General features: G+C 41.1%; 1 protein-coding gene and 1 pseudogene across 1 annotated transcript in view; one reads left to right on the forward strand and one right to left on the reverse strand.

Annotated features, from left to right (window-relative positions):
* Window positions 1-13,971: 13,971 nt before the first annotated feature.
* LOC123632147 lies at window positions 13,972-15,267 on the reverse strand (annotated as a pseudogene).
* Window positions 15,268-18,142: 2,875 nt separating this feature from the next.
* ECT2L (epithelial cell transforming 2 like) overlaps window positions 18,143-27,553 on the forward strand; it is a 67,973-nt gene continuing 58,562 nt past the window's right edge. Inside the window, 2 exon segments of the mRNA XM_045544457.1 lie at window positions 18,143-18,315; window positions 19,476-19,588. Coding sequence (XP_045400413.1) covers window positions 18,214-18,315; window positions 19,476-19,588 — 215 coding nt within the window. The 5' untranslated portion in view covers window positions 18,143-18,213.

A 27,553-nucleotide genomic window follows, 5' to 3' on the forward strand; every position in this document is an offset into this window, starting at 1 on the left:
GTCTCTGTCTGTTTTGAAGAAACAATATACTATTCAATCTGGGAATACAGATTCAATCATCAAAAGTAAACTGCGTTTATAAAATTTGAGGTGCTGTACCTTCTTTGCAAATTCTGTGCCTTGTGTCCATTTAAAGACTGGTGTTAAAGAGCATTTAAAGAGCATGGGCTTTAACGTTACTTAGACCTTGATTTGAATCCCTAGCATTGTGTTATGTACATTTACCCACGTTGAGTTTAATTTCTGTTTTTAATCTAGAAAATGAAGTTAGTAACCAACTTGGTAGTGGTTTTGTGAGGGTAAATGAAAAAGCACAAATAAGATGCTTAGCACCATGGCTGACACCGGTGATGCCCAGCAAACATTAGCTTCATCACCTTTTAAAACCAGCTTTATTGAGGCTAGGCACTGTGGCTCACACCAGTAATTCTACCACTTTGGGAGGCTGAGGCAGGAGGATCCTTTGACCCAGTAGTTGGAGGCTGCAGTGAGCTATGATCATGCCACTGCACTCCAGCCTGGGTGAAAGAGTGAGACCCTGTCTCTTTTAAAAAAAAAGCTTTATTGAAATTATTCATGTCATAAAATTTATTCTTTTAAAATATGCAATTCAGTGGCTTTTAGTATGCCCAACAACATGATCTAATTCCAGAACATTTCTTCATCCCCAAAAAATCCCATTAGTAGTCACTCCTCATTCCCCAAACCCCTCAGCCTTTGGCAACCATAATCTACTTTCCATCTCTATGGATTTTCTAGTCTAGACATTTTATGTAAATAGACTGATACAATATGTGGCATTTTGTAACTACTTTTTCTTAGCATAAGTTGCACTTATGAGTACTTAATTTCTTTTTGTGACTGAATCATATTCCATTGTATGGATATACCACATTTTGGTTATCTATTTATAGCTCAGTTACCTGTACCTGGTGGAAGATGCCCATGCTTTTGCCTCAAATAAATACCTAATTGGGGGGGGGAGGGACACATTGAATGACATTTTAAAAATCCTGATTTTAGTAATTTTTGGCATTCTGAATTAGAAGTATCTTTATCAGTTTGTCTAATTGGTCCTTTTAATATACCCCTCTTAAAAATTACAAAGTCACAGAGAATTGTATACATCATTTGAAACTTTTCATTTGGGTTGAGAGAATAGGGATTTTAGGGGGAAAGTGGCACTCTAGAGTCTGGCAGGACAAAAGGAAACTTTGTCATGTGACATGTTTTTCTTGGATGGGTTCTGAGAGAAAGCAAAAGCTGTTTCCCCTGGGTTAGTGACAGAGTAGCAGATTGATCGTGTTTATTCACTTGGTTCATTTGCCCTTTGTGTTAAAGGACCCCATGTGGGTCCCAGGTAGCAAAATTTTAGTTTATCTAATTTGTATCTTTTTACACTCCTTAAACATATATGTTAAAAGCAACAGGATAAAAATGAGGTGCCTGGATTAGAATATTAGGGCTGGGCTCGGTGATGCATACTGATAGTCCCAGCAACTTGGGACTGAGCCCAGGGGTTCCAGGCTGAATTGTCCTATGATCCCATCTGTGAATAGCCACTGCACTCCAGCCTGGACAGCATAGCGAGACCCTGTCTCTCTCTCTTTTTTTAAACTATTAGAATGTATTGTTTATTACACAGACGTTGCACATCCATTGTAGAAAACTTTGAATTACAGGTGATCTTTAAAAACCTACTACCAGAGCAAACCATTTAACCTGTTTGCATACACATTTCCAGACTTCTCAAACATGTTTTTTACAAAAAATAGATCATACTATTTGTGTGGTTTTCTTGGCTGCTTTTTGTACTTAATGTATTGTGAACATCTTCCCATGGCGGTAACTATTACTACAAAAGAAAAAAATTTTTTTTTTTTTATTTCAGCTCTTCATGGGGGTACAAAATCTCAGGTTATATACATTGTCCATGTCCCACCCATCCCCCTGAGTCAGAGCCTCAAGCGTGTCCATTCTCCAGACAGTGCGCCTGGCACTCACCATGTAGTCATACCTCCGTCCCCTCCCCCCACCCCCCACCTCCCCGAGTCAGCACCTTCAAGCATGACCATTCCCCAGATGGTGCGCAACGCACTCATCATGTAGGCATACACCCAACCCCTCCCCCCCCATCTCAGTCTGATATCCACTTGGTATCCTTCCCCGATGTGCATTTAGGTGATGATCAGGGAAACCAATTTTCTGGTGAGTACATGTGATGCTTGTTTTTCCATTCTTTGGATACTTCACTTAATATAATGGGTTCCAACTCTCTCCAGGAGAACCAAAGAGATGTCGTATCACCGTTATTTCTTATAGCTGAGTAATACTCCATTGTATACATATACCACAGTTTACTAAGCCATTCGTGGATTGTTGGGCACTTGGGTTGTTTCCACATCTTTGCGATTGTGAATTGTGCTGCTATAAACATTCGGGTACAGGTGTCTTCGTTATAGAATGACTTTTGTTCTTCTGGGTATATGCCCAATAATGGGATTGCTGGATCGAATGGTAGGTCTACTTGAATCTGTTTAAGGTATCTCCATAATGCTTTCCACAGGGGTTGCACTAGTTTGCATTCCCACCAGCAGTGTATGAGTGTTCCTGTCTCTCCGCATCCACGCCAACATGTGTTGTTTTGGGATTTTTTGATAAAGGCCATTCTCACCGGAGTTAAGTGGTATCTCATTGTGGTTTTGATTTGCATTTCCCTGATGATTAGGGATGTTGAGCATTTTTAATATGTTTGTTAGCCATTCTTATATCTTCTTTTGAAAAATTTCTATTCATGTCATTTGCCCACTTTTTGATAGGGTTGTTTGATTTTTTCTTGCTGATTTTCCTGAGTTCTAAATAGATTCTTGTTATCAGTCTTTTATCTGATGTGTAGTATGCGAAAATTTGTTCCCATTCTGTAGGCTGTCTGTTTATTTTCGTGACTGTTTCTTTGGCTGTGCAGAAGCCTTTTAATTTAATCAGGTCCCATTCGTTTATTTTTGTTGTTGCTGTGATTGCCTTAGGGGTTTTCTTTATAAATTCTTTGCTTAGACCAATGTCTGTAAGATATTACTACAAAAGAAAAAATTTTAAAGGCTTTACAATAATTGAAGGCATTTTGACCAGAACCATTTAGAAACTAATCTAGAATGCCTTTTCCTTCTGTTTTTGTACCTCCTGTATAACGCTAAAATTGGCAATAGCAAGTATTAAAAGTTTCTGAGGATTTACTGCAGGTGAACATGATAAAGAATAAGAAGCTCTACTTTTGCCATCACATGGCCTTAAAACTGCTGGCTTTATTTGTCACCAAGCAAACGCTGGCTTCAGTGTCCAAGTGTCTTCTTGGGGTCCCCGTAGCCTTTCGTCTGGCACCTCTGCTCCGCGCCTGGCAGGGCTACGGGGACGTGCAGTGACCCACCGGGGTCCAGGGAAGATTTCTCCCTCCGCAGGCTCCCTGGAGGCAGGAAGAGGAGCGGGTCTCGCCTAGCGGGACTCGCTGCGGCCACGGCGAGAGGGGCGCACGGCGCCCCCAGTGCCCGGCGCTCCAGCCGGGAAGGCCAGGGTCGGCCGCGGGAGCGCGGCGCTGGGCCGGACTGCAGGTCCGCGTTGTGGGGTCCCCATGGAGACGGGGCTGGCCCTGCCCCACCCGTCTCCTCGCGCTACGGAGAGCCCTGTCTCGCTTTTCACTGCGCGTCCCAGGAGGAGACAGCCGCCGCCGTACCGGCCTCTTGGCCATTTCTCGGAGGTAAAGGCCCTGGCTTCTCGGCCACGCGTCCTTTGCTTGGGGCCGCCTGGGGCACGGCGCCTGGGTCCCTCAGTTTCCCCATGCGGCCCCAGGAAGGCCCCAAGCAGCGCTGGGGCAGGGCGCCGGGCCCTCCCTGGATGTCCCTGGAGGCCCTTCGCAGCTCCGTAGTTAAAGGACCCTCGAGAGGCTCTGGGGAGAAACCAAAACAATCCACACGGAGGACCAGGTTTGAGTTGGGCTGTGGCGAGGAAACTGAAGCGAAGTTCTTGAGCATTTGGAAAACACTGATTTTCATGGGACTCCGTGAAAATCACCAACTCCCTCCCTCCTTATGCCAGTTCGCACCCTCTTTCCTACTTTGGGGTCTAGAAATGTGGGGAGTAGGGTTTGGGGTGGGGTGGAAGAGTGAAGGAGAAATACAGAAAATCTGTGAATTCGGGTCATGGTTATAACTATAGCTCTAAGAGTGAATATGCTAAGATTTGATGAATAAGACAAATAAAACAGTGGTACTTCTGAATATTTATCTTTTTAAAAGCGCTGATGCTGTGCTTGTTAATAAACCTTGCCCTAAGCATCAGAACAGAATATATCCTGACGTCATCTGTATTAAAGCTCAGTGCAACCCTTGCCATTGTATCCAAGCCCGTTACAGTGTTCTGCAGGGGCTTGACACTTGCGCTCCTTAGGAACCTCAAAAATCATGTTCTATAAACAATGATTGTAGTAGGAGAAAGCAGAGGTTAAGGACTTGAAAGTTCTATAGCAACAATACAGTTTACCTTTCCTGAATGCATTTAAATAGTGCAGTTGCTTTTTATTTGTTACAGCTTTAATTTTTTTTTAACTTTAACCTTGTAAATCAGTGAACACATCTAGCATTGAAAACATCATCACAAGTATGCTGTTTTCTGTCACCACCTGTGCTATCAATGGTGTATATTTCCTCGAGACCTATCGCTTTTATGCTCCATTGTGCATTTGTGTATTTAATACAAATTATATACTGGGTTACGTTTCTACATGCCCAGAGTGTGGGAGATTTAACGTAAGTGGAATTGTCTTTCATTTCTGGTTTTTCACTAATCACACACACTTTTCCTGTACTCTAGTTCTTTGGTGCAATCTTTAGAACCAGACAACCTCTCCTGGAAAGCATATTTAACGAAGTAAATTTTAAATAATAAATGAATCATTGCACAACTTGCATGTGTGAACTGCAGAAATACTCAAAGGTACATACCTCTGTGCCAAGGAACAATGTTTTGTTGTCATTTTCTAAGCCACTGTGTCCACTGTAGTGGAGCAGGACCAGGCTAACTTGTGTTTCTCCACCTGTATAACCTTTGGAAACAGTTAACTGACATCGTGGCTCTTCTGATTTATCCCAGTGATGATTTAGCTGTCTGTATAGATTGGCAATTGCTCAGCCATTGTATCCCTAATCTGGCTTTGGTTGTTATGAAGGGGGTAAAAAAATTCTCTCTACTCTACTCTCACATACTTGCTTAACACAACATTTCACCTCTGGTCACCAAAATGTGTGGAGATTTCTCCCCACTGACAACCAATTCTCCAGTGTCCACCAACTCAGTGTCCTAAAATTTAACTCAATTCTGACACTATCTACCTGGAGCATCAGATCCCACAGGTTAAGGAAGGACTCAGTCCCACAAAACTAACCACTGCTTCAGATGCCAATCACAATTCCCAGCTTGTGACTTTTGTTTCTCACTTACTGGCTATAAATCCTGGTTCTTATGTTTACCCATTTGTTGTAAAGAATATCACAAAGGACACAGATGAGTAGTCAGATAGAAGAGATGCATAGGGTGAGGCACGTGAGAAGGGGTGGGGAGCTTCTGTGCCCTCTGCAGGCTCACCAGTGACCAGGTGCCCACACATGCTCAGCTATCTGGAAGCCCCCTGAACATTGTCTTTTTGGATTTTTATGGAGGATCCATTATGTAGGCATGATTGATTAAATCATTGGTTATTGGTGATCAGCTTAACCTTCAGCTCCTCTCCCCTCCTCAAGGTCAAAGGATGGAGCTGAAAGTTCTAAGCTTCTAATCACATGGTTGGTTCCCCTGGCAACCAGCCCCCATCCTGAAGCTGTCTAGGGGCCCATCAAGAGTCACCTCTTTAGAACAAAAGATGCTGCTATCACTCAGGAAATTCCTAGGGGTTTAGGAGCTCTGTGTCAGGAACTGGGGTCAAAGACCAAATGTTAGGACAAAAGATTTTCTGAGCACCCCTATCTACAAGGGTTTTAGGAGTTCTATGTCAGGAATGGGGGCAGAGATTAATAAATATATTTCCCATTATTTTGCAGTATCACAGATTGTCACACAACAGGCCTCTCCTTTTTTTCCCCAAAGGATAGAAGTGTTAATGTCAGTTGCCAAGTTCCTCATCAATATGTCAGTTGTAAAGGATAGTCGGCCATGACATAGAAACTGCATTCCCAAATAAATCCATAGTGGTCTTATATCCAGTTCAAGTTACACTCACACTTTAGGAAAAATCCAGTACAATTTTTAAACTTGATAGCCAATTACTACCTGTGTGACCTGGGGTGATTTTCTTTACTACGTTTTTCTCTTTTGTCATCTAACTCCTAGGGTGAATGTGAGGGTTCAACAAGCTAGTGTATAGGGAAGAGATTTCCTAGTGCAGTGCCAGTTGCTGTAGACACTCAACCAAAAATTAAGGTGTTTATTTTTGTGTCATGACTGTAACAATTTATGAACTCGTGTGATTTATTACATTTATGTCACATGCCCCTTCCCATTTTGATTTTGGCACTTGGTATATTTGTTGGATCCAGTTACAAATAAGAAGAGCCACAGATTTGGTTTTCCTATTTTATTCCCTTCTTTCAGAAAACTTCAGAAACAGTTAGGGCCCTTGTTTTACTGACTAAAGTAGCTAAGAGGCTTCTAGTTTGCATCACCCACTCTGGAGTTTCAATTCAAAGTCAAAAACTGGGCTGTAAGGGAGACGGCAGCCGGCTCCTTTACTTTTCCAGCATTGATATGGCACTTTGTAGAGAAGAACAAGACAATTCCTAAATGACCAAGGAAGAACTTCATGGTGCAGTATTTTGGCTTTTGGAGAAAGGACACATAGGAAAGATGAAAAATGGATGAGAATTTGATTATATACACCTAAGCTTTGAATCTCTCTTGGTATTAGAAGATATTGGTGATTGTCATATTATAAACATGATTCACAATAAGTATTCTTGCCCCAGAGTGAATTCTCATCCCACATGAGTACCTTGAAATATTTTCTTTTTAAAAAAATTTGCTGTGTCATGAAAGAATAATCTGTCATATCTACATATTAATTCAATTCTAAGCTTATTTTACCATATGATTCATTTAACATAATGATGGAAATTGCTAACAAGAGGATCACACAAGTTGATAAATTGTTACAGTTGTGACACAGTTGTCAAATCCTAATAAAATCAGTCAAGGAACTTGGTTTTTCATTCCTGTTAACTTGCTTTTTAGCCCTTGAATATGGAAAATTGGTAGATGCATGTCTTAGTTTTTGCTGGTATAATGAAATATCTGAGACTGGGTAACAAAACAAAACAAACAAAAAACAAGAACAAAAAACCCCAGAAATTTATTTCTCATAGCTCTGGAGGCTGGAAACTCCAAGATCAAGGTGCCAGCAGATCGGGTTGTCTACTGAGGGCTGCTATCTGCTTCCAAGATGGCACCTTGTTGCTACATCCTCCAAGAGGAATACTCTGTCCTCAGGGGGCAGAAGGCAGAAGGGCAAGTGTGTTGAATGATGTGTGAAGCCTTATAAGGGCCTGAATCTCATCACAAGGGAAGGAATCCTCATGACCTAATTACCTCTTAAGGGTCCACCTCTTAATACCATAACATAGGCCATTAAGTTTCAACACCTGAATTTTGGAGGAGACACATTCAAATCATAGCAATATGAACAATTATTAATTTATTCATTCAGCAAACACTTGCCAAGTGCCTGCTCTATGGCAGACACTATTGTGGGTAGGCAGCTTCTAAAATGGTTCCCAATAACCTCAGAGTCCTGGCAGTTATGCTTTTGTGACTTCCTCTCCTTAAATGTGGGCTGGACTTGCTTGTAATGCAGAAGTTGGCAAACTTTTTTAGTAAAGGTCTAAATAATAAATATTTTTGGCTTTGTAGGCCATATGGTCTTTCTCCCTATTACTCAATTTTGTTGTTACAGTATAAAAGCAACCATAGATAATACATAAATAGATTGGCTATTTTCTAATAAAACTTTATTTATAAAATCAGGTGGTAGGCCAGATATGGTCTGCTGATTGTGTTTTCAGACCCTTGTTCTGACTAATCAAAAAGTGATAGTATGGCCGGGTACTATGGCTCATGCATGTAATCCTAGCACTTTGGGAGGCCAAGGCAGGAGGATCGCTTGAAGCCAGGAGTTTGAGACCAGCCTGAGAAACATATTGAGACCTTGTCTCTACAAAAAATAGAAAAATTGGCTGGATGTGGTGATGCACGCCTGTAGGCCCAGCTACTCGGGAGGCTGAGGAAGAAAGATTGCTTGAGCCTGGGAGTTTAAGTTGCACAAAGACTCTGACTTCCATCTTGCCTGCCTTCTCTTGCTCTCTCCACTTGTGCACTTGGGTGGACTTAGCTCACATTTTGTGAGCTAAGCTATACAGAAGCTCACGTGGAGGAGATGCCTCTGGCCAACAGCCAAGAAGGAACCCTTGTTCCAACAGCCTGGGATGAACTGGATCCTGCCAACAACCACTTATGTGAGCATGAAAGTCAGTTCTTCCCCAGTCCAGCTCTGGGACAACTACAGCCCCAGTTATCATTTGGACTGTGAGAGATCCAGCTAAATGATGCCTAGAATCCTGACTCACAGAAACCGTGAGATAATAAATGTTTGTTATTTTAAGCCACTGAGCTTTGGGACAATTATTACCCAGTATTAGATAAATCCTATGATAACCACACTAGATAATCAGTATATGCTATGATAGGCTCCGTATAACAATGAACAAGGGAAAATGCTGCATACTGTTTTCTCCTCTTGGAGATTCATTGTGAACATTAGCATATGAAAACTTTCAAAACATCCTACAAAAAAGAAACAGGTTTAATTTTGGTTCAATCAATCATTTTACAATCATATTTAATCACAGACCCTGTTTTCTGGGAAAATACCTATTAATGTCTTATGTAACTACTCTTTGGAGGAATATAAAATGCTGGAATAAGAAAAGAAATCATTCCACTAAAGCAGTGGTGATTGCCAACCTGCCATTTCTCTCTGGGATGAATAGCTAGTCAGACAAATTGACATCTTACATAAGGAAAATAACCTTGTGGGAATTTATACATATAGGTATGTGCACATAATGCACTGTACGATGCTCACATATTTAAGCCCACCAGCAGAGACAGCAGCTATTCTTTTTGTCATGTTCAGTTCATTATGTAACTCAGTAATCCCTTAACACAGAGGATAAGAATAATTTTGAGAACTTGCTAAGTAAAAAGGCTGTATATTGGCTCTTGGAGGGATTTCACATAACAACAGCTGGGCATCTTATGAAACTAAGAATTTGTTTTGATTTAATGTTGATTCAGAAGGAGGTATTTAATTTCCCACATTGCCATGAGGTTTTTATCTGAACAACACATTATTATAATGCAGTTTTCCAAGACACATCCCCACTTTGCTTTACACTTGAGGAAACTGAGGCTCAGATACTAGATTACTTGCAAAGCTTCAATTTGGCGGAGTCAGGGCAAGGATCCAAATCTGGCACTGACTATGTCAGGCTGCACTTCCGTAACATTTCTAAAATTGCTCCTAATATGGTACATGCCCTTCTAATATATTCATTTGAAAATGTGCTTCTATCTCATTGAAGTGTAATAAGAGTGGAGGCGCTGCAAATGTTTGTCTTATTCTAGAATTCCTCTTACTGTTTAATGGTTTCTTCAGCTACTCCAGGCCATGTTGTAGTCTCCCTTCCTGGGATTTATAGCAACAGAGGATTGCTTAGAAACTTAGATGTTTCTGATGCTTGGATCCCAGCTAGAGTAGCACTGACAAGAGGTCATTTACCTTGCGCTTGACTATCTCCAGTAATGGACAGAATATCCTGAGACAGCCAGAGCTGGGAAGTGATTTTTTCCCCACTTACATTGAGCCAAAATCTTCCTCTCTGACATCATCCATTGTTCTTAATTTTGTCCTCTAGAGATTCACAAACCATGTGTAATTGATTTTATGTATATGAAAAGCCTTTAGATAGTTGGTGTGTATGTGTATAGTGGAGAAAGGGCCCCAATTTCTTTTCTCTTTTTCTAAAAACAGATAATCTCTTTTCTATAAATGGAAAAATCCATCTCTTCTCCTTTTGATTTGTCATTTAACAAGTGCCCATGTACTCCTGGGTCTATTTTGGAGTTGCACTTCTGTTCCACTGATTTAGCTGTCTGTCCCCAAGCTGATACCACATCATGTTATTGCCACAGCTTTAGAGTAAATCTTAACATCTAGAAACACGTCTCCCTTCTTGGTTCTTCCAGATTGTCTTGACCGGTTTTGGCCCTTTAAACTTCCATAAATAAATTAAAATCAGCTTTGAAGTTACACACACACACACACACCCCTCACAATATTTCTCTCTTTTTTTTTTTTACTGAGATTGCATTGAATCTATAGATCAAGTTGAGAGAATTAATCTCTCACTCTACCGAGTCCTCTAATCCATGAATAAGTCACATCTCTCCATTTATTTAGGTCTTTAAAATATTTTTAATAAAGTTTTATAATTTTCTTCATAAAATTTACAGTTTCATTTTTTCTAGCTACTTAATAGTTTTGATGTTATCATAAATGATAACTTTACAAACTTTTTGATTGAAATAGAGGCTATAAAAAATATGCAAATCAGGAGTGTAGAGCTCGGTGAATTATAGAGAGAAGGGAAGTGCGGGCTCCACCTCTAGGTCAGTAGCAGCACCCAGATCACCTCTCACATCCTCTCCCCATCACTACCCTCTCTTTCCTCCAGGGTAAACTCTATCCTGACTTCTGACACTATAATGTAGAACTTTGTATAAATGAAACCACACAAAATGTATTATTTTGTTTCCAGCTTCTTTTGTTTAATATAGTATCTGTCTGATTCATCCATATTGTTGTGTAGCAGCAGATTATTCATTTCATTGATGTCTAGTATTCCATTACATGCACATATGGCAGTATAGCTACTAACTATTGATAGTTAGATAGATGCTTGGGTTGTTTCCAGTTCGGAGCTATCCGATGCAGTTGAAAATATTCTTGTTAATATATTTTAATCCACAAGTTACTTTTTCTGTTGGATCAAAGTTTTTCAAAGTACTTACACCAATTTACATTTTTACCAGCTGTAGGTGAGAGTTTTGGATGCTCATCAGCACATGGTTTTGTCGGTCTGTGCTGGATAACAAAACCATCCCAAAATTTAGTAGCTTGAAACAGGAATTATTTATTATTTTTCACAATTCAGTGGGTTGGCTGGCCTCAGCTGGGCAGTTTTTCAGCTTCACGTTTTGTAGGCTAGAGTGATTCATGTGGTTGCATTCACCTGGGAGCTTGGTCGGAACTGAAATATCTAAGATGACTTCATTCCTACATCTGGTACTTTGACTGGGGTGGCTGAAACATCTGGGGGTTGGCTCAGCCTTTATCTATATGGTCTCTTGACATTTAATATTCTAGCCCAAACTTATTTACATGGCCTCTGGATCCCAAGAGTACAAAAATAGAAGCTACAAGTTTTCTTAAGGCCCATGCCCAGAAATCACACATCATCACTTCCACAACATCCACTGGTTAAAAACAAGCCAATGCTAGTGCAGATTCAAGGGGAAGCAGAGGAATAGACTCTACCTCTTGATGGGAGAACTGGTATTTGTGTAGAGGGATGGGAGCAATTATTCCTGGCCATACGTACAGACAATATACCATGTTCCTCCCTCTGGCCACAACAATTCACACCTATAATATGCAGAATATATTTACCCTGCTCCAAGACACCCAAGGTCTCATCCAATTATGGTACCAGGCTTGAAGTCCAGTCTCTCTTGTGATCTGCATCAGGTTCAATCGAAAATGAGGTTCCTAGTGCATAGCTCGTTTTGATCTGGAAACCTGTAAACCGAAAAGGCAGGCTCTCTGTTTCCCAGACACCCAGCTTGCAATGGTGACTCAGAGACTTTTTTCAAATTTTCTTAGGTTTTTTTTGTTGTTGTTGTTTTGTTTGGTTTTTAATTCCAAGCCAGTCATGCTTTCACTAGAACAACTCTCTTTACAATTTTGTGGCCTTTGTGTGTATCTAATTGTAATCTATTGCATTACACAAAAGCTATACCCACAAATCTCTTTGAGATAGGTCCTCCTTTGCGTTGGGCCATGAATCAGGATGTTGTGGGACAAAGACTTTAAGATTCTTTGAAACTCCTTTATAGTTGACCCTTGAACAATGCAGGAGTTGGGCCGCTGATCCCCTTTGCAGTCAAAAATCCACATATAGCTTTTGACTCCCCCAAAACTTAACTAACAGTCTACTGTTGACTGGAAGTCTTACTGATGACTTAAACTGCTGATTAACATATACTTTGTACGTTATATGTATTAATATATACACTGTATTCTTACAATAAAGTAAGCCACAGAAAATAAAATGTTACTAAGAAAATTATAAGTCGGGGGGGTGGGGAGGCAAAGGCAATATATGTAACCTAAACTTATGTACCCCCACAATATGCTGAAATAAAAAAAATAAATAAATAAATAAATAAATAAATAAAAAGAAAATCATAGGGAAGAGAAAATATATTTACTATTCATTAAGTAGAAGTGGATAATCACAAAGGTCTTCATTCTCATCTTCACACTGAGTAGGCTGAGGAGGAGGAGGGAGAGAAAGGATTGGTCTTGCTGTCTCAGGGGTGGCAGAGGCAGAAGAAAATCTGCATATAAATGGACCCACACAGTTCAAACCCCTGTTGTTCAAGGGTTAACTGTACTTTTTAAATAACAGGATCTTTCAAAGACCTTCCTGAAGAGTCTTACAGTCTCACCCTTGACTCAGCCTGATGTGATCTTTGCCCTGAAGCCATTTATTACTTTGAGATTCTTTTGCCTCTGGAGATACTTTTACTAGATAGTCTTTATTTCCACTAAGTATTACTCCACAACTAAATAGACCTTTGAAGTTAGTTCATGTCTCTCTTACTGGACAGCTAAAGAAGCCAATCATGGCTTTCTACATGCTGCTTGGAATCTCTTTATCCAAGTCTAGTATTCATTGGTATGTTTTCTACCATCCTCATAAAAGCAGGCAAAAGACTAGACTTTCCACTGCTACATAATGCAGGTCACCTTCTCTCTAGCCTTCCATAGAAACTTAACTGCTCTTCTGGACTCCACTGAACCCTTCCATAGAAACTTAACTGCTCTTCTGGACTCCACTGAACGGTCTCCTCAACACCTTTAAATTTCCACTTGCTGCCCACCCTTGATGTCAATGTCATATGTTTTAAGTTATATTATGGAAATAATCTACTTCTAGGTACCAATTTTTTTTTGTTATTGTTGAATAACAAACCATCCCCAAATTTAGTGGCTTCAAATAATAATCATTTGTCATTTCTCGTGATTCTGAGAGTCAGTTAGGCCCAACTGGGCAGTTGCTCTACTTCACGTTACTGACTTCGGTCATCCTTTTCATCTCTTCCCACTGCCCTGCAGTGCCACCACCTTTGCCACACATCCAGTTCCATATATACATGGGTCTGTTTCTGGACTCACTGATCTCTTCCATTGGTTTATTTGTCTATTCTTATGCCAATATCTCATACTCCTATTTACACTAGCTTTATAATAAGTAAGTCCTGATATCAAGTAGAGTAAGTCCTACCATTTTGTTCTTTTTGAAGTTGTCTTTGCTATTCTAAATACTTTGCATTTGTTTCTTTTTTTTTTTACAAAAAAAAAAACAACCAAAGTGTATTTATTTAATATACATCACAAGGGTTCAACCAGAGACTTAATTTACAAAACAGAAACAAAACAAAAATAACACCACAGCTCAAGATACAGAGTCCTATACAGAAATCAAGGAAAGGACAGACCATCTAAGGAAAAAATAAAAAGACAATGCAGGGAGAGGCTGGATAGCTCGGGTCAGGGCCCCTGGCTGGATACCTGCTTTGAGTAGGTCTCTTGCAGGTACCTCTTAAAAGCTGTGGGGTTTTCTAGAGCTGAGCAGCATGTTGTGTTCAAAGGGCTCTCAATGTTGGGTTCTCCTAGCAGGTTCTGAATGGAAAGCAGGATGGTCCTGACATCATACAGGTCAGACCACTTGTCCTTCAGGATGTCCAGGCAGATGTTACCCTGGCTGTCCGTAGCAAGGTGTGAGGAACTTCACCACGGGTGTGTTGTAAGGGTAGCTGCTGGGGAACTCTAGGGAGAGTTTATACCTCAGATCTTCATACACTGTGCCAGCTGCTCCATGGATGGTCCCTACCCATTTGAAAAGGTTGTCTGATTCAGGGAAAGCAGAAATTCCTTTGTCACCAGACATCATGAGGATCATCAGCTCCTGCTTTTGCCCATGGGGCCCAGGTGGCGCTCCCACTAGGCTCAGCTCCTTTATGGGCTACCACAATGCTGATGGCAGCTGGGTGGAGGTTTTGGGAGGCCACCACGCAGTGCTGGCAGGGAGATAGGCACTCGGAAAACACAGCTGCAACTGCTGACCCTTTGCATTTCTATGCACATTTTATAATCAGTTTGTCAAACACACACAGACGCACATACACAAAACACCACACCACACCTGCTGGGTTTTGATGAACTTGTGTTGAGTAATAGATTAATTTGGAAGAATCAACATCTACACAGATGTGTATTCTTCTTTTTTTTAGATCTTATAAAATTCCTTTTGATAAAATTTTTAGTTTTTTATGTGGAACACTTGTCCTTCCTTGGTTTAAATTGGATTTTTAAATGCTATTATAAATGATATATTGTTGCTTAATAAATATTTGTTATACGGAAATACAATTGATTTTTATAATCAATCTTGTGTACAGCAACATTGCTGAGCTTTATTAATAAATAAATATTATTTATTAAATCTGACAATTTATCTGTAGATTCTTTAATATTTTCTATGAATAATTATGTTATTAACAAATAATGATAATTTTATTTTTTAAAAATTATTATACATTTTATCTTATTTTTTTGGTTCATCACATTGGAAAGAACCTCCAGAACAATGTTAAATAAAGGTGATGGTAGTGATCAGAGAGAAAGTTTTAACATTTCCCCATAAGTTTCGTGTTTGCTATAGGTTTATTGTATACGCCCTTATTTGGATTAGAAATTTCTCTTCTAGTCTATGGCCATACCACCCTGAACGCACCCAGTCTCATCTGATCTGGGAAGCTCAGCATGGTCAGGCCTGGTTAGTACTTGGATGGGAGAAATTTCTCTTTTAGTTCTACTTTGCTACATTTTTGTCACGAATGGGTGTTAAACCTAATCAAACGCACTTTTTTGGTTCTACTGATATCATATTATTTTTCTCTTTTGTTTTGTTAATGATGATAAGAACATTGATTTCTGTAGTGTCAAACCAAATTTATATTTCAAGACTGAATCCAACTTGGTGGTGATATATTATCTTTTTTGTATATCTGGGTTTGGTGTTCTAATATTTTAGTAGGATTTTTGCATCTATAGTTATAGTAATAAACCTGAAATATTTCTTTCTTGTAAAGTACTTGTGGGTTTTGGGATCAAGGTTATACTGACCTCATAAAAGGAGTTGGAAATAATTCCCAATTTTTCTATTCTCTGGAAGGTTTTGTGTAAGTTTAGTGTTATTGCTTCCTTAAATGTTTGGTAGGTACAGAAATTGGTTCCAGGAGTAGGATGCTGCCATAACAACAGTAAGACATTCCAAATTACGTGGCATTACCCTCCAGCCTGACAGTATGAAATTGTTACTAGAGACATGAGAAGATGGCAATTCATATTATGCAGTGGAAAAAAGTTGTAAACTGGTAGTCTGGAATAGGTTAAAAGACATATTGTATACCTAATGAGTTTGTACTTAATGTAAAGAGGTAGAAAATGAATGTTATTAGACTGAATTTATTACTACAGGATGCATTTGCCAAGGTATTACAAGAAATAAAGGAGCTCAGAAAATACCTGACTGGTTTGCAAAGAGGAATGAAAATGAATTCAGAGAAAGCCCCAAAACTCAGGAATTTGCAAGGTTGGAAGGAGTGATTTGATTCATGTCTTCAACTAGTACTGAAAAAACTGAGAAGGCCTTTGAGCAACAAATGCTGCTTGAAACTCTACCTAGTGGCAAGGACCAACTCAAAAGTATGGTTGTCACACCATAGTTAGGATCTCTGAATGGAACAAGGTGGTCCCCAGCAAATACTTCCAGTTGGAAAAAAGTCTCATGGAAAAGAGACTTAGTGTATGGCTCTTCCTAAGGAAGCCTGATAGGTAAATTTATATAGAGAAAAGAAATATCTCTAAACAATTAAGGCACCTAACACTGCTTAGGATCAAATAAATAACTTGAGATATATCATGAGAAATTGGCATTGTCAAAGGAATCACTGGCAGAGTCTAAAAGAGAATGTGATTGTTTGAGACTAAAAATGGTAATTGGACCCCAACCTTCTATGGCAGGATTTCAGAATTGCTATGGACCCTTTTATATGTCATCCTTCTCCTTTAAAAATGGCGATATCTATTGCAGTTCTCCTTTCCCTGTTATACATTACATATATTGTATGTAGGGGCAAGGACCAGATAACTTATCTTTTTAGTTCAAAGGTCTCTGGATCAAGAGAAGCTGTATGTGACTCTGTAGACAGTGTTGTGAATCATTCATGTCTTCTGGACTCTGACCTAAAAATATTGATGAAGTGGAACTTTTGGGTTGTCTCCCTTAAAAAGGGAGTGAGTGTGTTCTGCGTGTGCAAAAGGAAGGGAACGGACCCAAAGGGTGCTGTGATAGGTTGTATTACGTTTGTGCTTTTGTATAATCCTCTCCCCTTCAGTGTGGGGTGGACTTAGTGACTAGCTTTTAACTAACAGAATAAAGCAACAGTGACATCCAGATGTTGCCTCTGAGGTTAGGTTACAAAGAGACTGTGGCTTCCCTCATGTGCCCTCTTTGGCTTTCTCATGTGCTCCCTGTGACAGAAGCCAGCTGCCATGTGAGCTGCCCTACAGAAAAGCCCCATGTGGTCAGGAAGGAAAGGGAGGCCTCCAGCCAATGGCTAGTGGGAGCTGAGTTCTGCTGGCAATGTGAATGGGCTTCAGAGCCTCCAAATGAGACTAGAATCCTGGCCAACACCTTGACCGTAGCCTTATAAGAGACCTTGACACAGAGAGACACCTGTTATGGACTGAAATGTATTTCCCCCCAAATTCACATGTATAAGCCCTAACCCCTCATGTGACTATATTGGCAGATAGGGCTGAGAAGGAGCTAATAAGGTTAGATGAAGTCATGGGGCCTTAATCCGATTGGACTGGTGTCCTTATAAGAAGAAGAGACACCAGAGATCTCTGTTTCTGCACGCATACAGAAGAAAGGCTGTCTACAAGCCAGGAAGAGAGGACTCACCAGAAACCAATGCTGACGACACCTTGATCTTGGACTTCCAGCCTTCAGAATTGTGAGAAAATGAATTTCTGTTGTTTAAGCCACCCAGTCTGTGGTTATTTGTTATGGCAGCCCTAGTAGACTAATACAGTACTTGGATTCTTGATCTACAGAAACTTGGAGATAATAAGTGTTGTTTTGAGCTGTTAAATTTTGGAGTAATTTGTTATGCAGCAATAGATAACTAATACATTGGCCTGATTTTTTTCTTTATATCCTTTTTGACTTCTGTCCTCAAAAGATGGGCAGATAAAGTGTTCTCTTCCAGCACTTCAAATTCTTACTTTCCAGGGAAAGAAAAAAAATCAGTCTTCCTGGCTGATAAAGAATCATGCCAATTTCTGAGTCATTAACAGTATTTCCCAAAACATTTTTTATTTACCTCCCATTTTCTCAGTGAAGTGAAAAACAACTTGTTTAGATTCAGATTTGAATGCAAGTAGATAAAGGACAGAATAATTGCAATGATTTGGAGTTCATGGGTATATTTGTATGGCTTATTATATATATATAAACATACACACATACATGAATTATTGTAATTCTATATGTATCTATGTATTATAAGCATGAATTACTATAACTGTATAATTCCTGTAAGGACAACTTCAGTATATTGGATGTTTCTAGGTGATCTTAATTATACATCTATTGAAATAAAACCATAGTTCCTACAAGTAGAAGAAAATAATTTGCTGAGATGTCAGCTGGGGATTCTTCCCGGAAAACCCTGGAAGTGGAGACCTACCACACAAGATTCAGTGCCTGGACGCCTTTTAGCAACAAGTCACTAAATAGACAGGTGAGTTACATATTCCAGAATAAAACTAGTTTTATTTGTAAGGTTAATTTTAGTGTGATGTATTGGGTCTCATGTTGCCCTATTTTTAAAGAAAACCCCTCTGAATAATTTAGTTTTTGAGTCAGTTTAAACAAAAATAAACCTAGCTTTGTCTATCCCGGAGACAGTCACTCCTCACCCCAGTCCCCAGCTCCTACCTTATGGGCGGTTCTAGATCTGCCTCCCTTTTCCCTCTGTACCTCCAGACACACAACAGAGACCTTAGAGACACACATGGGTTACTGTAGTGGGGAAAAAGATGAAAGGAAGGTGCTTTTAATGGTCGTGGTGGTGTGGGAGTGTTCATGCCTGTCTCTCCGTGTGTTTCTGTAATCTTCTCTCCTCTCCCCTGCCAAGCACATGGTTCCACGTGGCCTGGAGATGCCCACTCCTATTTTCAGGTCATGCAGAAGGTCATCATTCAATGGCTTAGGGCAGCTCTGGCAATGGAGAAGGCAAATTGGGTTCTCGGAGCTCTCGTGGGTTCAGTCTCATTCACAGAGGAAGGAGACTAGACAGGGCAAGGGCTAAAGCCTGACTTATAAGACAGTGAGTTTGTCTGTGTCCATCTGAGCAAAGCTGGACTGAAACCCAGGTTTGGGGACTCTGGTCCTTGGTGTATGTCTTCCCTGGAGACACTACTAACAATGGCTATTTAGCAATACTTATTAGCTTCCAGCGTGGAGGGTGCCATGAGATCCACGGTTAGCGGGTTAGTGAAATCATACCTACTTCAAAAGGTCCTGTTTTCACAATTAAATACGTGTAGCCAGCATGTGTTTTCAAGATGAAATGTGTGGACTTTGTTTCCCTAGGCCTCGTCAGCCTAGGTAGAAACAAGAGCCAGCAAAAACGTCTTTGTTTTTCGGAGGCCCTCCGTAGTTACATCCCGCCAGTGTTTTCCACCAGCCCACCCAACAAGTCTGGGCTTGTTGGTATCCCTGGATAAAAACAGTTTAAACTGAAAGGAGAGACCCCGACTACATACATGAAAGCACTTTGTGAGTGTAATACGATATGCAAATATTAGTTCTGAGGTTGCTGGTAGATTGTCTAAAGATGGTTTAGCAACAAAGAACGTGCTGAACTGTACAGTGATATGTCATTTTCTCCCCTTACAGCTTTTTCAGGAAAGAGTTGCTCTTATAAGTCATTGGTTTGACCTCTGGACTAACAAGCAACGTCAAGAATTCTTATTCACGATTTTTTTACGATGCAGTAAATCACAGTTAAAGTAAGTGTGGCCTAATGATGTCATTATCATTGGTTCTTAAAGGAAACAAAATATAGTAAAATTTTATATAACTGTTAAGGGTTTATATTTTTCCTAGGAAAAAAAAAGCAATTGATATTTTAAGATTTATAACCAGACTCTGCTTCCTCCAGGAGGCTGAAGAGGAGCTGCTGTGGGGGCCTTTACCACCTTCATATTATTGTGGGACTGTTTGTTTTTGGCAAAAACTTGCCAATAGCTTCAGCCAATGAATTTTTAACATCCTCTTAGGATATTAAATTCTCCTGGGAACTATAAGACAGATAATATATTCCAAATGGATATCTGGGACATAGGTAGGCACTCTGTAAATAATCATTAAATAAATGGATAGATCTGAACAATATATGAGAAGAGACAATGGTAGCAACATTTAGGAATGTGGGCAAGATTTGTACAGCAGTGGTCTAGGATTGCCAAGGGGTTCTTGTTCTTTTTCTTCCCCCTCCCTCACTTTATGTCTGTAATTTACTCTAAAACATTCAGCATAGACAGTGTGACATTTGTTAGTTGAAATTACACCCAAGGGCAGTTAGTGTTCTGATCAGGAATTAATGGATTGAGGACTCTAGGGATCGTTAGCTAGCTCTAGATTGGAAAGGTCACAAAACCTCAGTTTATCAGATACTTTGCTAATTAGCATGGCAAATATCAGTCATTAGTTATTATCAGAGCAACCAGTGGCTTGTTAACAAGCTAGGTGAATGTTAGAAACCCACTGGTGAAATTAAAGGTATTCATAAAGTGTGGACTGACCAAAGTATTCCAGAGAGCCCTCCAGCTGTGCCCGGACCTGAGTGAAAGACTCCAGCTAGGCTGGTGGCAGGTGCCTGAAAGAAAGATTTCCCAGGATTCCTCCCCAAATAGGTGAACTTGTGTCAGTCCGGGGGATTTCTAGTATCCTGAGGTCAGCAACGAGGGTAATAACAAAATACTATTACACTGTCCTTTCTCAATTGAATGAACCTCTCACCCCCAGCAGAGAGAGCTGGGACTTCATCGAGCTTACAGAGGAGACTGTATGAAGTGGTTTGGGCTTATGTACTAATGTTAGTTTAGGGAAACTCTAGGTGTTTGCTAGAACCTGGTGGTGAGGTAACTAGCTAAACTTTGAATTTCTTAGGAAGCTACCAAAAAGGATCTGAGAATTGTGCATGACCAAATTGGCTTGTTTTTGCTGCCTCCCACTCTTTCTTCCACTTTTTTCTTACACTTTCTTACATTTTTTATGGTCATGCTCCATGGGAGAGAGGCAGGAAAAGGTCAGAGAGTGACTTCCAAGGTGCCATGTTTTTAGCCCCAATCCTACAAACTAGGTTATAAAAGCTAAGTAGGTTATAATGGCCTCTGATGGGCCATTTCTGCTCTCCTTCCCCTTGCCAGCTACTTCTGCATCCATGGCTGCAAAGCAGATCGTTGACGTACTCTCCCTGAGGTAGTCACTGGCAGGAGACAGGCACCTTGCTGGCTCTATTGAAAGAGGCTGCAAAGACAGGCCACAGAAAAGTAAACCCTTCAGTCAGTGTTTAAGAATCAGGCGGAAGGGACAGTTTAGGATAGATAGTCATTGGCTATGTTTCCTTTTACTCCAACTTTGCAGCTTTCAAGCTAAGAAATACTAGACCAAAGCCCATATTTATAACCGCTTTGTGCATCACATGCTGGGTCCTGTACTATAAACCAGGCAATTTTTGTTGTGACCACTGGAGGTCATTAGAGATCTTGTGGTATAATTTGAGGCAGCTTAACCTTAGGCCTGACATTTTTGTCACTGGAAATTTCATCCTTTGTCTAGTACTGAATTCTTTCTGTGGAACAAAAATATGACACTAACCTGTTCAGTGAAATTACTTTGCTTTTTTCAATAGGGTACAATTCAGTGGTTTTAGTACATTGACAGAGTTGTGTAATCATCACCACAATCTAAATTTAGAACATTTTCAATCACCCCCAAAAGAACCCCCCTACCCATTAGCAGCAACTTCCCATCTGCATCCCCCCGATCTGAGGAAATAGCACTCTACTTTCTGTCTCTATAAATTTGCCTATTCTGGACTCTTCATATAAATAGAATCATACAGTATATGATCTTTTGTGACTGGCTTCTTTCATGTATTATAATCTTCTCAATGTTCATCCATTTTGTGGCATGTGTAAATATTTCTTTCCTTTTTGTTGCCAAATAATATTCCATTGTGTGGATATGCCATATTTTATTTATCCATTTATCAGTCGATGGACATGTGGGCTGTTTCCCCATTTGGACTATTGTAAATAATGCTGCTATGAACATCTGTGCTCAAACTTTTATATATGGATGTTTTTATTTCTCGTAGGTATATATTTAGGAGTGGATTGCCAATGGTAACAGTGCAATCACCTTTTAATTATTAAGAGTTTCTTTTGAATCATGTTTATTCCTGTAATCTCTCTTCCCCCGTAACTATGAACAAGCTTGGTAATAAATGACAGAAATTAGCATTGTTTGAATGCTTGAAATCTTTATAGGTAAGCTGAGCTATATTTGTGCAATACCTTTTTTCAAGGCAGAGAGGCCATTGTTTTAGATGTTATGCTTTAGAATTTCCGAATACTTTTGTTTTAATTCAGGCAGTTGCAGTTACAAACAGGGTATTGCAATATTGGTGGGAAATATGTCATCATAATTTTCTTTAAAAGTTTCTTCTTAACTTCTATGAGATATATTCAAATATCTAAGAGTCTCCTGTCCTAATATTCTCTATCATTAAGTTTTAAGGTGATTTCTTAAATGGAATTTTATGATATTTAAGACTTTTTTTTTTTTAAAGGTTCAGCTTCTTAAATCATCTTTCTGGCAAATTCTCCTTTTCACCCCAACTTAAATGTCACCTCTCCTGGCGGCCTTCTGTGTTCCTCTTTCCTGCCTCAGTCGTGGCTTTCTCCCAGTACATTAAACTTCTGTGTCCACATGACTAATGGTTCCAGTGGTGTCTTTCCCCTGTCACTTGACTAGTTTGACCTTTCCTGTGACTCCTTAAAGGAAACTGGGCTGTTTGTGTCTGTCACACTTGGAGAAACCATGAGGAGCTTGAATCAGTCTCCTGGCCATACTGGTGAGACCGGTTTGGACTTGCCTCTGCTCCCTGGCCAGGGGCAATGCCTTACACAAAGGGCTTTCATTCCAGGGCTGGAGCTGCTCAAACTTGTAGCTTTCCTGGGTGGGTTGGGCAACATTTGTGCACCTGCATTCCCAAGAGGGGGCTGGATTCACCCTGGGGTGTGTGTGTGTGCGTGCCTATGTGTGTGTGTGTGCATGTGTGTGTGTGTGTGTGCCTGTGTGTGTGTGTGTGCGTGCATGTGTTGGGGGCAGAGGGAGATCACGACCAGCCCACGAGAGGTTAGGTCTTGTCACTTGTCTCCATCTGAACAGACTGGACATGGGGTGGGAGGGCAGAAAAATGTACCAAACAAGGTGTATTTCAGAGAGAACAGCCCCCACTTCCACTTTAGGACACCCCCCACACCCCAGGTCTTTCCAAGCAGCCCCTGCAAGGGCTCAGTTGAGGACATCTGTCTCAGTTGTGATCTGTGAGGAAATCAGCTGTGTAGTTTTTCAGAGACAACACACTTCCAGGTTAATTTTGAAAATAGGACAGCTGTATCACCCTGAGTTACTGAATGTTTTTGTGTGGAGGTGCTGGAAGTGGTAAAGAAAAAAAAGTCACCCAATGACACTTGTTAAAGCACAGTAGGGTGGACATTATTCAGGACCGTGCTGATAGGTACAGGGACCACCAAAATGGGGCCTTGTGGTGGGGAGAGAGATTGGGCTCCACTCCAGAGACAGCACGAGCAAGTGGGCATTTACAGCCAAGGAGTGGGGTGGGGGTCAGTGGATGGAAATTGCTAGGAGGCCACATCAGGGGGAGGGGGGAGGCTCGCCACACTGACCTCACAGGACTCTTGCTGACGACAGGCCTGGGTGACCAGACGTTGCCTTGGGGAGGGAAGAGGAGGAACTTGATCACACACTGAGGGTGGGGAGGTCTTGCTAAACTAACTTAGCAGGGTTCTTTGCTAAAACTGGATTTCACAAGGAAGTGCCCAGCTGGGCCAAGGAGACTCAGTGAAGCAGAGACTCTTCGTCAGAGAGGAGAGGGGAGTATTCAAAGACAAACTGTACACTTGTTCTAAAATCACTGCTGTTTAAATATCCAAAGCAAGTCTGGATATTTGGGTCATTCCTCCCTCTGCTTCCCTGCAGCCCAGTACCCTGGACACATTCCTGTCCTTCCACACAGGTTGGCTAGTTATGGACAACTATGTTATTAGCATTTTGTTATTGGGATGGGTTTTAGGGGTGGATGAAGTTAAAAAAGACAATTCTTCAGTTTAAAAGGAAAGGAGAAACCAAAAACCCAAAGCTGTTTTATTGTGATGGGGCCAGAAGGGATGGACAGAAGGGCTTTGGCTTACATTAGGCCAAGTCCATGCACTTGAAATTCTCAATCCCATTTTGTGAGTAAGTGGGGCTGTTCTCCCCTTATCGTGTTTAACTTCTCTGCACAGCACTTAGCACCACCTGACATTTTGTTACATACAGTACTTGCTTGTTTATTCACTTTCTGCCTACTCCACTAAAACGAAAGCTGCACGGCGACTCTGTCTCTAACATAGTAGCCACTCCATAAATGCTTGTTGAATGAATGGAGATATCCAAAACACTCCCAATTACAAAAATAACAAGAAGATAATCAGAAAAAATTTGAGTGCCTCTCTCTATGCTCTAAGAGCTCCGGCTGCAGGAAGAAGGCCACCCTGTGCTATGATCTGTCTGCCTCCCAGACAGGGTCAGTGTCTCTGTAGGAAAGGGCACATGTTGTTGGCCTTTGCCTCTCTAGGAGAAGGATTTACACGCAGCAGGCACTCAGCGCACGTGAAAGGAACTGCATTATTGAATTATGATGGAGGCTGCAGGTGCTGAGGATGGCATCTCCTCATCCCCTCAGATTAGGGACTCACCTACACCTTTCACTGCTTTTTTTTTTTTTTTAAGCATGCCATAAACCATGACAGTTTGGGAACCTTAGTCCTGTGCACGATCTAAGTCCCCACCTTTGCTTTCCAGTCCTGTCCTTGCTCAGGGTTGGACCAGCTGCTACCATTTAAGTGACATAAAGCCACCTCCAGCGTCCTGCCCCATGCACTCTTCCTGTCACCCACCCCCCACTGACTGATTGCCAACTCGAACCTTCCAAACCGACTATGGTCATGGAAGCGTCCAGCTTTCTCTCTGACAGAATCACCCTGGGCTCGTGTCTGTATTCTCCACAGTTCGGGGACAATCATGACCCCAACCACGTTTCAGTTCTCCTGAGTCTTCTGTTGCCTGCTTCACTGAGCCTCCTCTAGATCTGTAAGGACCAAGGTACATGAGACCTCCTTCCCTGAACACACAGCACGTGGCAGCCGTGGCTCTGAGTGCAGGAGAGGAAGAGCCTGTGCTGAGGCCTGGGAGCCCTGCTCTTCCTTGGAGCCCTCACCCGCTGCCTCCCCAAAGGCCACTGGCTTCCCTGACAGTTCTCTCAAGGCTCTGCAGGCTTCACCGGACACTATTCCCAAATGTCCTTCTACCCGCCACCTGCTACTCAGTGCCAAAGCCACCCCACATTTTGTTACACCTATATCAACTTCCGGCTACCAAAATCTGTATTTAAATAGGCATTGTTACCTAGTTCTCTAAGAAGTTTTTCAAGATAAGTTTTAGATTATAGGAGATTACTAATATTAATACTTTGCTTCATTCAAGACTTTTCATTATTTCATTAATTCAAGGTAGCTGGATAGCTCTTTCCTCTGATCTGTCTTCAATTCCTGCTTCGTAGGTTAGACATGGTGGATTACCTGCCCAACGAAGCCATTCCACATTTTTCTCCTTCTTCCTGACAGAAGCTCTGTTTTTTTCTCCTCAGGTAAATAGGCTTCCAGGGTGGCTGGTAACCCCACCCCACCAAGGGTGAGTCAGAGTTGGACTGAATTAATCATGGTGTCTGGTTTAGGAAAGGGTGTATAGATATTAATTCTGCCCCTGGAAACATAGGGGGTGGCTGCTAGAGAGCTTCTGGAGACTTTTCTTCTCCTTAAAGGAACTTAAAAAGGGACTTGAGGAAGGAACATGCCCTCTTCCACCCTGCCAGCTTGTGGTTGCTGTTGCGTGAGGATCGATGCTCAGAGCAGCTAGTTATTTGGGAACCATCTCGGGAGACAAGCCTGAGAACCAAAGCAAACTGTTGAGGATGGCAAAGTGAAAATATGAAAGCTCCTTGGCCCTGGGTAACATCAGTGGGTCCTTGAATTCACTAACCCTGAATCCACCCTTATTGTTTAAGAACAGTGAAAGGGAGATAAATCGGTTTAAAAATGGTCTGTCATGGTCCATTTATCTAGTAGTCACTTCTCTGGTCATCTCAACTCTTCAAACTTTATCTGAGAATCAGGAAGGAAAAACAAAAAGCATTTAGCAGTCAAACAGATGCCCTTTACACATAGGAGAGAGCCCTACAGATTCTTGTGCATAGTCTACGTTTTTAATTACTTTGGGACTTCTATAAAGTGATTCAAAAAGGAGTTATCCATGCTCCGAAGACCACCATGTATCTATTCAGTGCTTTGTACTTGACTTCAGCCTTAGCACCAGGATCTGCTATGCTGCCTCTTCCTTCTACCAATGGGAAGTCAAGTTTACAGAAGTTGAGGAGAGATGGCGCATCAGAATCATTTAGAATTTGTAAAACAGATGAGGAGCTCCACCCATAGAGATTTGGCTCAACACAGTGGAACTGGGTGGAGGAAGCTGTTTTGATCAAGTTCCCAGGTGATTTGGTAACAGCCAAGGGTAAGACACAGGTGTGAGTGACCTGAAGGCCCCAAGGCTTCTTCCGCCTCTTGATTCCACCCTCCTCAGAGGCCGGAACCCAGAGGACGTGAGCTGTCTCATCCCTTCTATATTCTCAGTGCAATGAAACAAAATGATTTGTTCAGGTTCTGTGGGTGCCTTTTTCACCTTACACTTGTGATGCTTCTTAGTGGTTTTAGAATGCATTTCATTGTAGGGAGCCCTAAACTTGGCGTGAATAATAAAGGAAATGTTTTACTGTCACATAACTGAAAAACCTAGAGGTAGGTCTGGCTACAGTAGCAGTTTACTCCAGTGGTTCAGTAATAACAGCAATGACTTGTCACTTTCTGTCCCTCTGCTCTGTGTCTGGACTCACAGCTCCATTCTTACATTTCCTTAGTTGTGTTCAGAAGAAAAATAAGTTTCTTTGGGCTTCACTCTGATTGTGTACTAGTTTAGGTCCACGCCCACATGTGACCAATTGCTATGGCCGGGAGATTGATCTATACTTTGATCATGTGCTTTTTAGAGCTATAGAGTCAGCTTCTGAAGAATTACGTGGACCACCAAATAGAAATTGAGGTTATTTTACCTAACAAAAGGTAAGTAAATGAGGCATGACAAAAGCTAAAACTTCTTCCTTTAGCAACAAATACTGAGTACCTACTATAGAACGAGCACAGTTCTGGGTGCACGGGATTCAACAGTGAATAGACTGTAAAAAGTCCTGCTTGCTGCAGTTTATATTCTAGTAAAATAAAACTAAAATATTAATAGAACAAGGGAGGTAACCATGCCTCTCAATGGATACAACAGTCCTGCCCTTATCCGAGATTCCACGGTTTCAGTTACCTGTGGTCAATCGTGGTCCAAAAATATCAAATGGAAACTTCGATAAGTAAACAATTCATAACTTTTAAAGGGTGGACCACTCTGAGTGGCATAATGGAATCTTGAGCTGTCCTGCTCTGTCCCGAGCGAGCCATTCCTTTGTCCAGCAGATCCACACTATAGAAACTGCGTGCCCGTCAGTCTCTCAGTAGCCA

The sequence above is a fragment of the Lemur catta genome, chromosome 2 (assembly GCF_020740605.2).
Source record: "Lemur catta isolate mLemCat1 chromosome 2, mLemCat1.pri, whole genome shotgun sequence".
Lineage (NCBI taxonomy): Eukaryota > Metazoa > Chordata > Mammalia > Primates > Lemuridae > Lemur > Lemur catta.